The 16,195-nt window shown below is 40.9% G+C and overlaps 1 protein-coding gene across 1 annotated transcript in view; it reads right to left on the bottom strand.

The window, feature by feature from the left end:
* Positions 1 to 16,195, bottom strand: part of AMBRA1 (autophagy and beclin 1 regulator 1) — a 137,453-nt gene that overhangs the window by 32,108 nt on the left and 89,150 nt on the right. The window contains exons 13-14 of the mRNA XM_082484831.1: positions 11,551 to 11,739; positions 10,962 to 11,116 (exon numbers count right to left, since the gene is read on the bottom strand). Of these exons, the coding sequence (XP_082340957.1) occupies positions 10,962 to 11,116; positions 11,551 to 11,739 (344 nt within the window). The remainder of the gene's footprint in view (positions 1 to 10,961; positions 11,117 to 11,550; positions 11,740 to 16,195) is intronic.

Raw genomic sequence — 16,195 nt, 5'->3', positions numbered from 1 at the left:
TTGTAGAAAACTCTGTCTCTGGTGATCTCCCCACACTTCACAGGAGATTCCAGAAGTCTTCTGTTATTTCACGGACTCCATCTCTCCTCTGATTCCAGAGGATGTCAGCAAGATAAAAAGTCTTCCTCCACAAATACCAAAGCCGACTAGGTAGCTAAGCTTCCACACAAAAGGTGACTCTCATACAAAGGGAAAGCAATACTCACTAAAGAAACAGCTGGTTGATTCCGTTCTACATCCCTGTAACCATGAAGTGTGGGGAAAGATTTGATTGAGTAATTTATGTCTGCACTTCTCTACTTTCAAAGACCGCACTAGAAGTGACTACTTATCTCTTTGGTGTGCCTTTCCCATCCTCCTTGAACAGGAGTGGGCACATACATCATCTACTGAACTCCCTAAAAGCTCTTTTCATCACTTCACAGCCGCTTCCTCAGTGTTGAATTCAGCAGGGGAGAAGATGGGTCAGAGAAAGCAGGGCTGTAAGGCATGAAGAAAATAAAAAAACAGGCCTTCAAAGTGCTCAGCAAACAAGCTGTATGTGGAGTGCAAAGGCGACCTCAAGTCCACTGTTGCTGCTCCCCTTCCAACTTGTCAGTGCTGGCACATCAGTACTGTAGCACCTGTCACAGCCACTGCTTAGGTATTAAACTAAATATTTACTTATGGCAGAGAGCCAGGAGAGGCTGCATGACAATCAACAGCCTCAAGGAATCTTTCCCGATGATCTATTCCTCTCCGTCAAGCTGCTATACTTACTTGGGAAGAAGGGGGGCCAGGGCACAACACACAAACACAGAGCTAGACAATTAATTTGTACCTACCCTGGAGGGGTAAGAAAACTTTTTGCTAAAAGCCTCTGCTTTGCAAAGTCCTAGTTACTGACCTAGTGCTTCCCTCTTCCCCTTCTGCTCTAAGGGAAGCTGCTGCTATTTAATAACGCTCTTCAAATTCCACCTTTCCCTTCCATTTCTGGGGTGTGCCAACATTAAAAAGCTAGACAGGGCAATCGCCAGGATCCTGCCAGTCAACAGCGCAGCAGCAGGCTGCCCCACGCCTGTGCTACTGCTGCCAGCTGGCAACAGTGCTGCAGCGCTCACCTGGTCCGAGCAGTACCGTGCCTGGCCAACGCAGAGCCACCACAGCATCTGCACAGCCGCCTCTCTGCTCAAGGCCTTCCCACCTCTAAGGAGAGCAGCGGAAGGCAGAGGAGTGCTGAACGCTACTTGTTTGGCAGAGTGGGGACCTTTCTTCTCCTCTCTGGCACCCAAGAAAGAAACATGTTTTGAAGCTGGAGGAGAAGAGAAAGTTGGCACAAACGGGTAGAGAAACTCAGCAGGAACTCTTGCTTTTTATCTTTTTAAATTCAATAGAGACATTCCTGCTCTCAGCTAGATGCATCGCCTTTCAAGATGCCAATAAATTTCAAGCCGTTACCTTTGCTTTGCCCAAGCAGTAAACTGGGCTGTTAGATCAGCCTTGATAAAGACTGCTTGGGGAGGGGGTGCAGCTGTTCCCTTGTTTACGTGGGGAAACCTTGTCATCCGTGAAACTTCATCCTGACAGGTAAAGGGAGAGGAAAGGCTGGAGGAGACCAGGTGGGTTTATCAGGCACCAGCCTAAAACTTAATTATTAATTTTCAACCAAATTGATGCTGTCACCAGAGGCTGACTGACCGTGAAAACACACAGGAAGAGAAACATCTAACATGCTAAACCCAACAGAAACCTCTTACTGGGAGGACTGGTAAAATCCACATCTTCATGGCCACTCTGACCTGGGTTGCAGAAAAAAGGGTTTCAGAAAGGAGTGTTGATTTCTGGTGGATGGGTACAGCTGTACTAGCAGCCAACATTTATATCTTGGCACAGATCTAAAGTTTATGGTGGTAAACAATGTGCTCTTCATATGGACACAGGTTACAGCACCAAAGTAACTGTGGAGGCTGCACAGCTTTGCCAACGTAATTGCAGCTATACCAGAGCTTCTGGCCAGCGCAGGTACCTCATTTTGTAATGCACTTCAACAAACTAAGCTACAGGAACTACATAATGCAGATGCAGTCCTAAAAGCACAGCCAATCCACAATATTAAGTTCACTGAAAGCACCCCTCAAAGCAAGCCTATGTACAGTATGAAACTACCCAAAGAGCATTAAAAAAAATGCAGAAAACTACAAAGTGCACTTGTCATTGCAGAGCAGCAGATGAGGTGCAGTGACAGGATGAAGGCATAAATAAGCAGACCAAAAACAACAGCAGTTCAACTACCGCTGCACACATTTTGCATTACCCCATCTGCCCTTTATCTTCTGCTCCACCATCTGACCTTGAACAAGAATTTTCAGAAGTTTCAGAAGTTTCACTTCATATTTTTGGTTGCAAGAACCTCACTGAGGCTGAACAGCCCCTAAATAATTTCATACCTCTTTTGCCTCACTCATCCCAATAGGGTGTTGCCACTGAAAGACCTCACCTTGGTTTTTTACTTTTTTTAATGTTAATGTGTTCACTAGTTCACCTCTGACACCAGGATATCAGATAAGCTGCTATGAAGCACCTACCATTCCACTGAAAGCACTATACGTCCTTTGCTTTGCTGCCAGGAAACCACCTGCATCACTGAATTCTATAAAGCTACCAATTAGTTTAAACAAGCCTGTGGCTTTTTAAGGTCCAGAAGCATAATAAGACCTCCTAACCTGATCTCCTTAATAAATAACACTATCCCTTTTTTGCTTAGATTACATTCTTTACTCTGCCTTCTATTTATGAATATCACAAAAGCTGCTGAAATTCCAGCTTATACCTTGCACTGCCACAAACCCCAGAGTCCTCTGCAGCAGAATTCAGGTCTAGCTTGTCTAAAGCAGCGTGCCTTGAATGCAAAGCAAAACAAACACTCATTGGGATAATTGACTAATGGCTCAATATCTTTATTCCTAAGACAATGTAGGTCAGTATTTTGAAACAAAGCAAGTCTCCCCTTTGTTTGGAAGGAGTGTTCTTTCTGTACCTATAAGCAGATGCAAAGAAATAGTCATGCGTTTCCCATGATCAGACAGGGGAAAAAATGGCTTTTTTGCTCCCAGTCTCTTCTTATTAGGCAGGTTGGTCTACGCTGCTCTGAACCCTTCCCCCACAGCTGATTCCTGCCAACAACATATACGTCTTTCCATTAGATCTTCTCTGTTAAAATGGAAGAAGCAAAAAATAATGCACTTATCTTTTTGGATTTGTCAGTCTTATCCTCAAATGGATCTTATCATCTCATGCTCTGCACAAATAAAATTTTTTTCAACTCCATTTATCTTCCCCAGATGCAATAGATCATATATGAAATTCTTCTTCAGTCTTTACCAATACAACAAACCTCTTTCTGCCTTTTTCTGCACCTGTTGTCAGTTCAGAAAATCCTAGCTTTACTTTCAGAACAACAGTGAATTAAATGACGATTAACCCTGAATTTTCAGCAACAACTGAAACCTTAACTGAGGGTACTTGACTTAATTCCTAAAATGGGACAGCACCAGAAGTTTCTGTTGGATGGACTGAGAAACTTTATGCAAAGGTCAAACACTGTTGGTTCTTCCTGACCATACTCAATCACATAATTTATTGCTGATCTTTCAAATCAGAAGTGTCATTACAGCACATCTAACCCGTCCTTTTTTTAGTCTAGCTCTTGGCATTATCAGGTGGTGCTTCTTCTCACAAGCCTGCCATGCAACTACTGCACAAGAGCAAGCTTTAAAATAACCAGTGGGAAACTTCAAAACATCAACAAGAACTAAGTCTTATAAAGAAATGGATCATCTCAGCTAACAAAGCTCTCATGCAGGAAAATAACACACTTGCAGTGAAGTGGCTCGTTAATTTGCTACCTGTCTCCCAAAGGGTGCACAACCAGGGTAATACCTCTAAAAAGCCCTTTAGGGGACTGGTCCAAACCCAGATCTGAAACCTAGGGCTGAGTAAGCGAGAAATTGCTAAACAAAACTATTGTCCTTTCAATTGTGCGTGCATGTGGTTGGAACAGATGAAAGGAGAGAAACAGGAATGCCAAAGGGGGTGTTAGCGTGACAGGAGATACATACATATATATTCTGTGCAGATGCACAAGTGAATTGAACTATGCAAACAGGACTGTGCCCCCAGCTATTGCTATCTCTTGCAAAACTCACCAACAGCTCTCAATGCTGGAACAATCTAATAAAAATATGGTCACTTCTGTGGCAAAAGCAATGACAAGCTGCTTCATTTTTGCCCTTAACTCAGACTACAAACCAAAAGCAGTACCTGTGAATTCCCCATTAAATGTCACGCTGAGACTGTAACAGCAAAATCTACAATATGTTAAAGTTCTAATGACAAGAGCAAAGGATTTGCGCACAAGCTGCCATTCCACCCTGTTCTCCGTCTGCTGAGCCTCAATAGAATGGCATGCAAGATCAAGTGTCAACAATATGTTGATGACAGAACTACATGCACCCTCATCTAGGTGAAAAGAGGCTGTCACACAGCTGCCTACACGTCTGGAAGGAATAAATACTGGAAGAAAGAGTTGTCTTGAATTTAATTCAAGAAAGATAGTAGGCAGAAGTACCGAAAAAAAAAACCTTCATGAAATGGCAAACTTCTTCTCAGTCCATGGCCAGTTTAGTGCAAATCTGGTAATAATTCACCTTGACTCCCTTACCCCTACTTGACTTTGGCAAGATGATGGCACATAAATAATCTCAGACACGGAACCATCTGTGCCATATTTTTTTCTACCAAGTTAAAACTACGTTCCCAGCTGCACCAAAGGTTAACAGTAGCTACTGTGGGGCAAATGGGCTCAAGGCCTTACCTGAGCTGCAAGAGCTCAGCACTCCTAATATGGGACCCCATATTAAACAAAATGTCTTGGCTCTCAGCTTCACATCCCATGAAGTAAAACCATCCTGAATAGATAGCATTTGCCTTTTCTTCACACCGTTTGGCTAAAACTGACACTGCTCCCATGGTGAACCATCATGTGAGATATTAACACTATACTTTATGAAGGATCTTAATGAGTTTTAAGTTTTCAGTTTCTTGTAAGTTCTGTCTCAGCAGCCTTTGTGCAGACATGCTGCCAAGGCAGCAATTTAACTCTTACAACACGCCATTCCTGCATCTATACTCACACGTGCACATCTATGCAAACCTTCATGCCATCTGCCACACCAAGGTGGCCGCTGCATTTTCTAAGGATGTTGAATACAGCTTTTTCTTACAGCACCCTACATAAGCAGTGCTTACCAACATGGGTTTTGGATATGCTCTGTTTTTCTAAAGATACCTGCCAGCATCTGACAATACACAGAGCACATAAAAACTATTTAGCCTCAACCAGACTATTATGCTCCACTTTGTATTAAAAGGAAGGATTTCCCGCATCAGTCAGAAAAGGGTTCCGTCCCCATGCCCTCTTCCTAGTACCAACAACTATACGCAGTCTGTGACTCTGCTTGGACTTTTGGTACTCTAAGAAACATATACCTGGTTCAACTTCTGCCAACAGTGAAAAATTTCTTTGGGCAGTAACTGAATGTATTATTTGCAATTCTACTCAGAGTCATCAGAAGCTCCCCCTGTCCGCCTGAAGATGTCAAAATCTCTCTCAAAAGGAGACAGAAGGGACCACACCAATAAGCATGCTTTTTCAATAACACAGCAAGAGGCTGGCACCCTCTTTCTTGCAAACTACTCTTGTTTTCAGAAGTACATTAGTTCACACGAAATTTTCCAGTGGCAGTAATGTGCTGCAGTGAGCCATCTCCATATACTCTCCTAATCAATTTTCTATTCACATTATCAAGGGTTCTGACAAAACTGTAACTTGCGCCCCAGTGAAGCAAATGAGCACAGACATTTGCTTTCAGGCTTAAAGCCCCTCCACTTATGGCTGCAGGAGCATTCACAGCTCATCCCATGAGTCAATGAGGTCTGGCAGCAACCTTTGCAGACCGCACTGGACACATTCTACTGACACTTGCATGAAGCTCAGAAGACAACAGCACTCAATACAATTGTGCATCTTCTCACATATTCTGTGCATTGTTCTTGTTAAGACTTATGCTGAAAGAGAGCTTGGCTGTGTGCTAAAACTCCGTGTGCCTTTCTGCTTCAGGCCCTTCTTCCTGAAGTATTTGGAATTCTCCATCTGTTTACAATGGAAGCATAGATGTATTCTTTTCCATCCAGTCTACTGACTGACCACTTCACTGGGATGTTTTCCAAATACCAGTAGTCTTGTCAAGAGTTAATCCCAGATCTCCACAGCCTGAATTTCCTTCCAGATTCAGAGTACAATGCAGAACTTGAGACGGGGCTTGGTTAAGTCATCTTATCCCCACAAATTGCATGATTTGCTCTTCAGCTTCATGTCAATCAAATTTTTCTATCACCTACTTCACTTTTTGTATCCTGAGCTTAAAAGCCTCTTTCCAAGTTTTATTTTAATTTGGATTACAGTAATCATGTTTTTCTGATATTTCTGAGTTAGCTTCCTTTGGGTAAAATGAAAAACATTAAATATTGCAAGGGCATCAGAGTTTGTGAATGCCATAAACAAACCTACCTTCTGGTCTTCTTTTTCACTAATATCCATTGCTAACAGATCCATGACAATATGATCCTTACTTTTCTACATTTGTAAGGAACTTCAGTTCTGACCAAGTTTCTATTTTCACGTTCTGTTAAGTTCTTAACTTCCATTTATTCTTGGAATCATACAGAATTCAGAAATCACCCCAGATCCAAGCAGCTTGAAAGCAGATCCTCTTTATTTGGAGACCAGCTCTATCTATGATTTCAAAATAGGCTGTAAAACCTATTCTTTCTCCATATTTGGAGTCCTTTCTCCAAACTTCCCATTTCTGAAGCGCAAATATTTCCACACAATTCCCAGTGGCACTGCTACCTGTAACACCCCAAGCTAGAGATCTGCTTAACACAATTCACTCCCTGTACTTTCCAGCTACAGATAGGTTTCAGAGATGTTAGCTAGGTTTGCAAAAAAACCCCAAAACAAACCACAATCACAAACAACAACAACAAAAAAATGAAGCTTATGCATACCACTCTTGTTAAAAGTCAACGCTACTAGAGAGCTTTTTAAGCCTCAGTCTGAAAAACAAGCTTGTTCTATAGCAAAGCCAGGTTTCCTTCTGAAATGCTAAGCAGATCAGAATAGAAAGAGCATGAACCTCTAGCTCACGACTCTACCACATTTGATGACAATTCACTACTTTTACCCCATTTCTGAGTGTAATTCATAACTGTCAAATTATGTCAGCCCTGACCTGTAGAGCTCTACCCATTCTCTCTGAAATATTAGGAGCAAGATGTATATAGACAACGTACACTTGTATAACCCAGATGCTCCTTAATACAATCCAAAAGTGCTTTAGTTTTCAGAGAGAACATTTCTCTCCAACTCTGAAAAGTACAGCAGCAGCCAGTGGATTTCTAGGTGTGATCAAATGTATTAGATTATCACATAACAAGACTAATTAATTGCATCTTCAAAACCTCTATTTCAAGAGCAAGATGGAGGAAACTATCTGAGGAACAGAAACCTGCATTCCACTGACTGTTAGTCAAAATGTGGAGGAGGGGTTAATTGGAAACAGAAGTAATCATTGTATTTCACTCCTCAGCAGGTTGCCATGCTTTTCCAGTGACTTACAGGCCACATTGCCAAGCCCTGCTCTCCCAGTTCATTGACTGCAAATCAAAAGGCATGAGGGAAGGACGGACGGACGGATGGACGGAAGAATTGTGAGACAACTTATAAGAATTTTCATAGAATCTTATATAGCGCTTCTCTCGGATTTCTCTCTTGGGAGTTTTGCGAGTAATGTGAAATTAAAATAACCACAAAGCATTGCTTCAGAACCTGGCTGTAACTTATTTTTAATTAAGAAGTTGAGTAACAATTGCTTTGTATTACAAGCTGTTGGCACAGAGGCAGCAAAGATGCTGTCTGATTCTCTCTAATGTGCACATTAAACTAGAGATTGAAGAATACAGTTTCATCAGGTTTCCTAAACTTTTTCCTACTGTATGCTGGCCAAGCTGCAAACAGGTTTTTACTCAACTGAATATGAATGTCAGTCACTGTAAAGACAGTGCGCTGAGAATATTATGAAGTTTCCTGCTTAAAGCTCTACTTTCATTTTGCATGTCTTGAAAAGTGTTACAAAAACTTACAGAGGAGTCTTATTGCAAAACTCAAGACAGAAGAAATACCTGTAGTTGAGCTACTAATTTTTACAAGTAGATGAAGAAATAATACTTACAAGATTAACAGTTTTATGTTTTCCAAGCTTAGTCCTACAGACTGCACAAAGATAACCAACAACACACCAGAATGTTAAAACAACACTCAACATCATGCCACAGGAAGGATCTTTAACCAAATTAATTCAAACTGCTCTAGTTGCGACCCTGTCACATACGTAGAAAGCTGGAAGTCCAAAGCAGTCAGAAATTAGACATTTTTAATATCTTTAAACATGATGTGGGGAAGGGGAAACCAGCAAATTAGTTAGCAAATCCTGCTAGACTGGATAGATCTGAAAACGTGGGGGAAAGGTTTTTGGAAGCTAAAAATACATGTGCAAGAAAGATGAAAAAAGCAACCTTTAGAATACATGCAATCCATCTGGAGAAAAATAATCCAGAACTACAGCAGATGAGAAAGACAGGAGTGTAGTGATGTGGAGCAAGTCTGAAAAGCAAGAGTGGGAAAAATTGTACAAAATTTTCAATGCACCATAACAGCAAAAAAACAAAAAGACAGTTTTCAACTGCAAAAGTAAAGCCCTGTAGTCCAAAAAAAAAAAAAAAAAAAGCAGAAAAAAATGCCCTCTGTGGGCTTCTGGTAAGACTCTGCTTATCACATTACGTACATTTAAACATATCCCAGAATGAGGAAAAAAAAAAAAAAAAAAAAAAGAAAAAGAAGGGTATTTTGGAGAGAATTCAGAAGAGAAAAAAGCGAAAGCTAGAAGATTGAATTACAAGAAAAGATTAAGGGAATACAAAGCATTACTTCACTAAATGGTGACTAAGAGCAAGGGTACAAGCATTTGAAGAGTATAACACACCATAGGGAAAGAAGATATGTTTGAAATGGAGATGAAGAAATATAAATGGAAGATTTAGACAGAAGCTTACCGATTTAGCTGGCTACAAAAAAATTCCTCAAAAAGGAAGGGCTAGAAGCCATAGCAACTAGAGTTTAGAGCAAATGTAAAGGACGGACGAGAGGAAGAGACATGATTTTAGCTAATAGGACTTCTCTGTCTTAACTTATTATGATACGGTAAAAAGACTGTGGGAAGGGATACCCCTGTATCTGGCAGTAAAAGCTATGTATTTCACTAGGATCTCAAAATAACTGGAAAAAGAAACCGTACGAGGGCAAACTACAGTTTTAAAAGGATCTAACAGAATACAGAATCCATGTAATTAGTGATCTTATCATATCCACACAGCTTTCCCCAACCATACCTGCTAAGCAAATTGTGCTTTTTTCATAAATACTTTTTAATTTCTCTCTTACCTTTAAGAGGCTCATACCAGAACGGTAGCTCAGAACCAGGGCTGAAAAAAGTGCTGACTGATGCACCAAAGAATATCCTCATCATTGATCTTCCCTTGCCTTATAACGTGGAGCAGATGATGATGATGATGATGATAAACAAGAGTTTTGTATCAGCTGATAAAGCAGCTCATGTAATGACGCAGCTGAAATGACCCTCTCTGAATCATGAACGGTCTGGAGAGCAACTACAGAGTCTGAAGGTGAATCAAGCTATTTTTCCTAGAGACATGTCTCTTTCCAGTGCCAGGCCACTAGACAAATGGCTCATCGCAACCCTTGTACATTGGGAAAGCTCTGCCAAAAGTAGTAATAATCAGAGGGGCCTTTTAAAAAGGAAGATTTTTTTTTTTTTTTAAAGAGGGAATAAAAAGAAAAAAGAGAGGGGAGAAAAAAAAAAAAGCTGCTCAAGCAATGAATTCCAAGTTATCCCCCAGTGAAAAGTTTTGAATAGCTATTTTTCATCTCCGGTAACAAGTCACCTTATTACATGGTCTAAAAATCCAGCCCAAATTTCAGCTTTAGAAATTACCTAGTTCTGCCTCCTCAACCCTCTTTGTGCATTAGCAACTGGACATAACTCTTCTCATCCTAAACTATCACTGAACAACTGTTGTGCTCCATTGATGAACAAAGCAAGATACACATGTTCTCTTCACTCTACTTGCCAGTTTGCAAAAAAAGGTTTTCCGTCAGGTACAAAATGAGTCAGAGTGGGTCATGGTTCAGCTCTCCCACAAAACAGAAGTACAAAAAGGTAATTCCATTACCAAAATATGCCTACATATACATAGAAAGCTCACGAATAAATAGCCAACCAAAGCCTGTTTGGCAAAAGCATGGTAAGCCTCACTTTCAGTCTGCAAGTATGATATGAAGCTTGGCTCGTACCCTTTCTGAAACTTCTGGTGGCTGCTCTCCTAGGGGTTAGTTGCTTTTAGGAATGTTAGGAAATGATTCCAAAGCCTCAGCTGAAAAACTCCCTCAGCAAATCCAACTGTAGTACCACAAGCAAGATGGTTATTACCCAAAGAAGTACAAAACACCTACTAGGCACTCTGAATGACATCTAGACTTAGGAATGTATTCCATGACATGGAATGTATTTGTTTGTCATCATATTTGAAACTAGAATAAAGCTTCACAATTCTGTTACATTTATGCTCTCATGCTATGTTTGCATACCTCTGTAATAAATTCCTTTGTGTGTTTATTATTCAATGGGCCTGGAACATGCTACCTCTTTGCTATCATAACCCAGCAACTAGCTGCCAGGCTAGAGCCAAAGCAAAACAAAATCACTGATGAACACACACACACTTACCCTCATAGAGGTTTCTCCACCGTGGGGCTGTTGCAGCCTGAAGACTTGAGCAACCATGTGTTCTGTGGAGGGGTGCAACAGGATACGTCGGGAAGCCAGTCCCACCATTACATATCTGCCCATTGGAGACAGGCTCACAGAAATGGCATTAGGGCCTACGAAGAGAAGAGGGGTTATTTCTCTCACAGGTTGACATCCCTCCCCGTACTTCATCCTCACAGCTTCTTCATTCCCTTCCAGCATTCCCATAATGTATGACATGCCGTGCTCATTCTTATAAGGGGTAGAGAAGAATAAGGAGACCTGCACAAGTATAAATTTTGTGAGACACTTCCTTGCTGCAAGCATCCTCCCACTAAGACAATGAAGTTCTTTAAGGAATAAAAGACTACACCTTAGCAGCTCCGTCCAGACCATACCACAGGGTTCTCCCCAGCAGTACTGTATTTGTGGCTGGTTGGAAGGCCAATAAAATATTTCCTATTACTACAATCACTGATGTTCAGACTATTGCATTTCTCACTGAAGGCTGAGTTCTGAGGTCAGTTCTCACACCCTCACCCACCTTGACTTCTTCCCGCATGCTTACCAAATCGCTTTGTGTAAAGCATCTCGCCCAAGTTGTGGGGAGCCAGAGAATACACAGCCAGTATTCCTTCATCAGGGAAGCCTCTCTGACTGCTGGGAATGAAGGCTGCTAGCAGCTGCCCATCAGCAGAGATATCGCAGCTAGCATCATTGTAAATCTTGCAGTTTTGAACAAGCACGTTCACAGAGGCTGCAAAGAAGAAAGGAACAGCGATTAAAGCATGCAGGTTCAAATGAGAATAAAGTAAGATTTAAACCTAATGTTGGAGACTGGACAGCACACGCAAAAGGCACTCAAGACATTTAGCTTCCTCCAAAAGTTTATGAAACATTAATACTCTGATTAATGTAAAACTTGCTCCAAAACGGAGATAAGACACTGCAACGAGCCCAGGAAATGAAATCTACTCACCTCCTGGAGCCTTCAGCCAAGAAGTAGTGGCAATTGCACTTTATCAAACCCCTCCTTTGTTGAGCATAACACCATCCCTTGCAAAGCACAGCACAGTTTAAACAAGTCTCAAATCGTGACTCTGACAAACTCCAGCAGTGGTATCATTAGAAACAGTACACTTTAATTCATTTCCCCTTCTCTTGAGGAGCCCCTAGTTCCAGCTCCCCTTATCTCCAATAAACAGGAGATGAGAGAAAAATTCCTCGCTGCAGATACAGACACTCACTTCTGACAGTTGATTTTTACACCAATCTTGAATAAAGCACAGTGATTTCTCCAGCCAGTCCTCCATTTAATTACTCCAGTATTTGAGACACATGATCAGTGAAGTAACTGTTCAGCAGACAGGGTAGTGAGCAGCAATTCACAAAATATTAGTTTTACTTTAATCTCTACTGGCAAGTTGCTGGGTGACCTTGTACAAATCTTTTCCCCTTCATGCCTTGCATATGCAGACTACAAGCTCTTTGGGCTACTGAATCTTACTATGCACTTGTCCCATTTCTAGCACAATGAGGTTCCAAGGCCTTTTAGCATTGTCATCATCAGCAGTTCAATGGTGGCTTGATAAGACAAAGCTGGAGTTATGTTCGCTCCCTCAGCATACCCTAAATGCACTCCGGTTTTTCACTAAAACTGCTGCAGTTATTCCAGGAGCTTTGGAGCTGAAACTGCATATACTATTTTGGGAATGGGGAAATTTCAGATTCTAGTCTTTTCAAGTTCAAGGAGATAGAAATAAGAAAAAATAGAAATAAACCCCACACTTGCAACATAGGAACTTCACATGCTAAAAGATGAACACCCCATCTCACATGCTTGAAGGTATAGCATCACGTGGAGCACTATGTCAACTTCTACAGTCCATAAATTCTCTTCTAAACCATCAGACCATGCCCAGCCTAGAGGTGGCTTTTATTTTGTTCAGCTAAAATTGCAGATGAGTTCATGAAGGCACTTCTTGTGCTAGATTCCTTATTAGCCTAACAAAAAGACAGTGCTAAGAATGCTTTGTGCATACTTCTGAAAGTTTGAACTTCCAAATCAAATTAAGGCTGTAACTCAATGCTTTGACAAACTGGTGCTGCTGCCAGAAGAAATAATCCCTGCTCTTTGTTTCCAATACTTCTGTAGAAAGAGAGCTACATCAGGGAACTGATAAGGGTGAGAAATTAGTGACTGTTGTCTAAGTCACTTTCTAGCCAGAACAGTTTCCAAACCTGGTATGCCACACAGCCATTCACAGCAGCAGCAAAAGCAGTGATGACAGGGAAGCAGACAGGATCGCTCCTTCTTCCAGCATTGCTGATTTAAAACACTCGCTGAACCCCATCTTTAGTTCTTCTGGTCTCAAAGACATTTTTCCTGGGAACTGCTTTCCTACATGGTTGAATATCAACTTCTGCTGTTCAATTTAAGAAATTCTGATGAAAAAGACGACGAGGATAAAAAGTGGACTGTGTAATTACATTCTGTACCAAACCACCTACACCTGTACTCTAAATTTATTCAACCATTTTTTTCAGTCTCGAAGCTGCTAAAAACAGTAATTTTCAGCCTAGTATAAACAGAAAGGTGCTGAACAGAAAAAGGTAAATAATGGTAGTCACTGTCAGTGCTGTAATAACAGAATCTAAAATACACACGGCCTTTCAAAGAACAGACGGTCCAAAAGATGACAAAATTCCCGAGTGCTTAGTCTGAAGCTAGGTGAACGGAAACACAACAGAAGAATGATTAAAGATGATACTACATAATTTTAAAAAAGGCAGAATTGAAATTTGCCCCCCCTTTTTTTTTTTTAAATCTAGGCTTCACACAAGTACTCATTATGTTATCACAAGAGAAGATGGGCATCAACACAAAAACTGCAGTATATGTTGTGAACTAGCTAAAGGATACATGACAACAGGTTGCACTATTGTATTCCCCATCAAATTGGGAGGATTACTGCAGAGTTCTTCATTGACTCATGTCAAAACTAGTCCTATTTATTAGCTTTATCAATGGACTAGGCACAGAGTGGAGCTGCTTGATGAATTATGTTGATAAAGTTGGATAATTTCATTAATGGAGCATCATCAGACCACACAGCGAACGGAAGTACACAGAGACATAACAGGAGTGAAATGAAAGAATTCTAGTGTGTTAATTTCTGCTTTACCTAGGAGCTTCTCAGTTGGAAACAAGAGAGAATCAACTTTGGTGATCACAGCAAAGACTAAGGCATCCACAGCAAAGACCCAGCTTAACAGTGAGAGAGATGGCAATCCTAAACTGCACGAAGGAGCATACTCACAATGGAAATATCAGTGCTAATATACAATCTTGTGCTGAGACCACACGCAGAATACTGGGCATAGTTTTGTTCAGCCGTATTCAAGAAAGATTAAACCCTAAATAGTAACAAGTCTGGCAAAGAGCTAGGACGATGACTGGGCAAAATGAAACACGTATTTTATGTTAAAAGAAAAAAGGAAAAAAAAAGATTGCGAGGAAATGGGATTGTATTTACAAAAAAATACCAGAAAGTAAGCGCCAGAAAAACGTAGGTTATCTTCACAAAAAACGTCAACAGGTGAGTAACTGGGTAAAAGCAGCCATTAAGCTTGGAAATTAGAAGATTTCTACCAGAATAGCATGATTCTAAAATAGTCTTTCAACAGAAGTGAAAGGGTCAAAGAATTTAACCAATTTTAAGACAGAACAAGAGGAACTACAGGATGTGCTTGCCTAAGACAGCAGGGAGCTAGACTCAGTGGTTAAGAGGGTCCTTTCTCACCAATTCCTTTGTGGTTCTCTAAAGAGCAGTGATCTGTAGAGTAATAAAAAAAAAAAAAGGGGGGGGGGGGGGGGGCAGGGAGAATGGGATCTTATTGGATAGATGAATACTGAAACTCTCCCAGCCAAACTGGAGTTAACTTCTTAAGAGAGCCAAGCAAGAAGGCCAGCAACACAGCAAAACTACATATTACACATGGAGAGCATTTGCCAGACACACAATTATGAAACAAGCCCCCTCCCCTTTGATAATAAGAAGAGAAAATACAGTCCAGTCCCTTTCTTTGGTGTATAAGAACTGTTCTCTCTTATTCCTGTTCTGCTAGATATTTTTGTCGTGCATCTCAGGCTCAGGATGCAGTTTCCATGCGGTAGCCAAGGTTTCTCTAGTGTTAACTACTGTCATTTGATGCTCAATATTCAAAGTAGCGAGATCATATACTTCCTTCATCAGACCAAAGGTGGGTGTCATTTAGCTCAGGGACGCTTCTGTATTGATGAACTGCTGGTGCTTTTCAAAGAGGTGCAAGAAGTTTGAGAGGGGAGGGACACTAATTTCTCTGGGCACAGGTGATATTTCTTCCTTGTTTCTATAACTATTGAAAATCATAGTCCATAGAATCCATGTCTCTTCTCAGCTTTTCAAGTTTGGTTTTTTTTTTAATCTAATGCAACCTTGGACGTTCATAAGAAGAAAAATCCCACATCTTTAGTTCTGTTAGGTAAGAAATGCTTGTATTTCTTTGGTACCATTTACAGATTCAGTGGCATTGTCATGTCTTGTACATATCCTCACAGTTCCATGGCTATTTCTTTTCCTTTCCAGGTCCTCTAATCCTCTTCCTCATCTAGCATTTACTATTTGTCTTTTTAAAACAATGTTGGCTTTGGATCACCAGTCAACAAGAGTCTATTTATCATACAGCACATGTTCACTCATTTTCTGTCTACACAGTTTCCCCCCTGCTCCTTTTTTTTGGTGAGCAGTCCACAATGATGGCCAACATTACTGTGTGTCTCGTTCTTTTTAAAGTTTGTTGCATATGGTGAATGCCTCTTAGCAAAACAGATTGTGAGCGCCCCTGCCAGAAGTGAAGTATCTTTCCCCCTTGATGTGTGCCTGGAACACAAAACATCACAGATGCAAGTTGCACAGAACAAGAGCGAGCACCCTTTATTTCAGTCTTTCAACATCTGATTCATGCTGGCATTATGGTTCTTTGCTCTTCCCTCATTTACAAAGGATGAGGGACTTACTTAAACCTAGAACCAAGGGAGCCTACTGTGCCATCAGAAAAACTCTAAATGTGAGAGGCGGAGATCGCAGCAAGGTTTCATTTTAAAGAACATTCCCAAGACATGGGGAGGATGAAGTTATCTGTGCATTTGACAAAGCCACAGGCTATTTGAT

The sequence above is a fragment of the Vanellus vanellus genome, assembly GCF_965231255.1.
Source record: "Vanellus vanellus genome assembly, chromosome: 6".
Taxonomy (NCBI): Eukaryota; Metazoa; Chordata; class Aves; order Charadriiformes; family Charadriidae; genus Vanellus; species Vanellus vanellus.
Note: the sequence above shows the minus strand (reverse complement) of the source record. Positions and strands in the feature narration are given on the sequence as shown.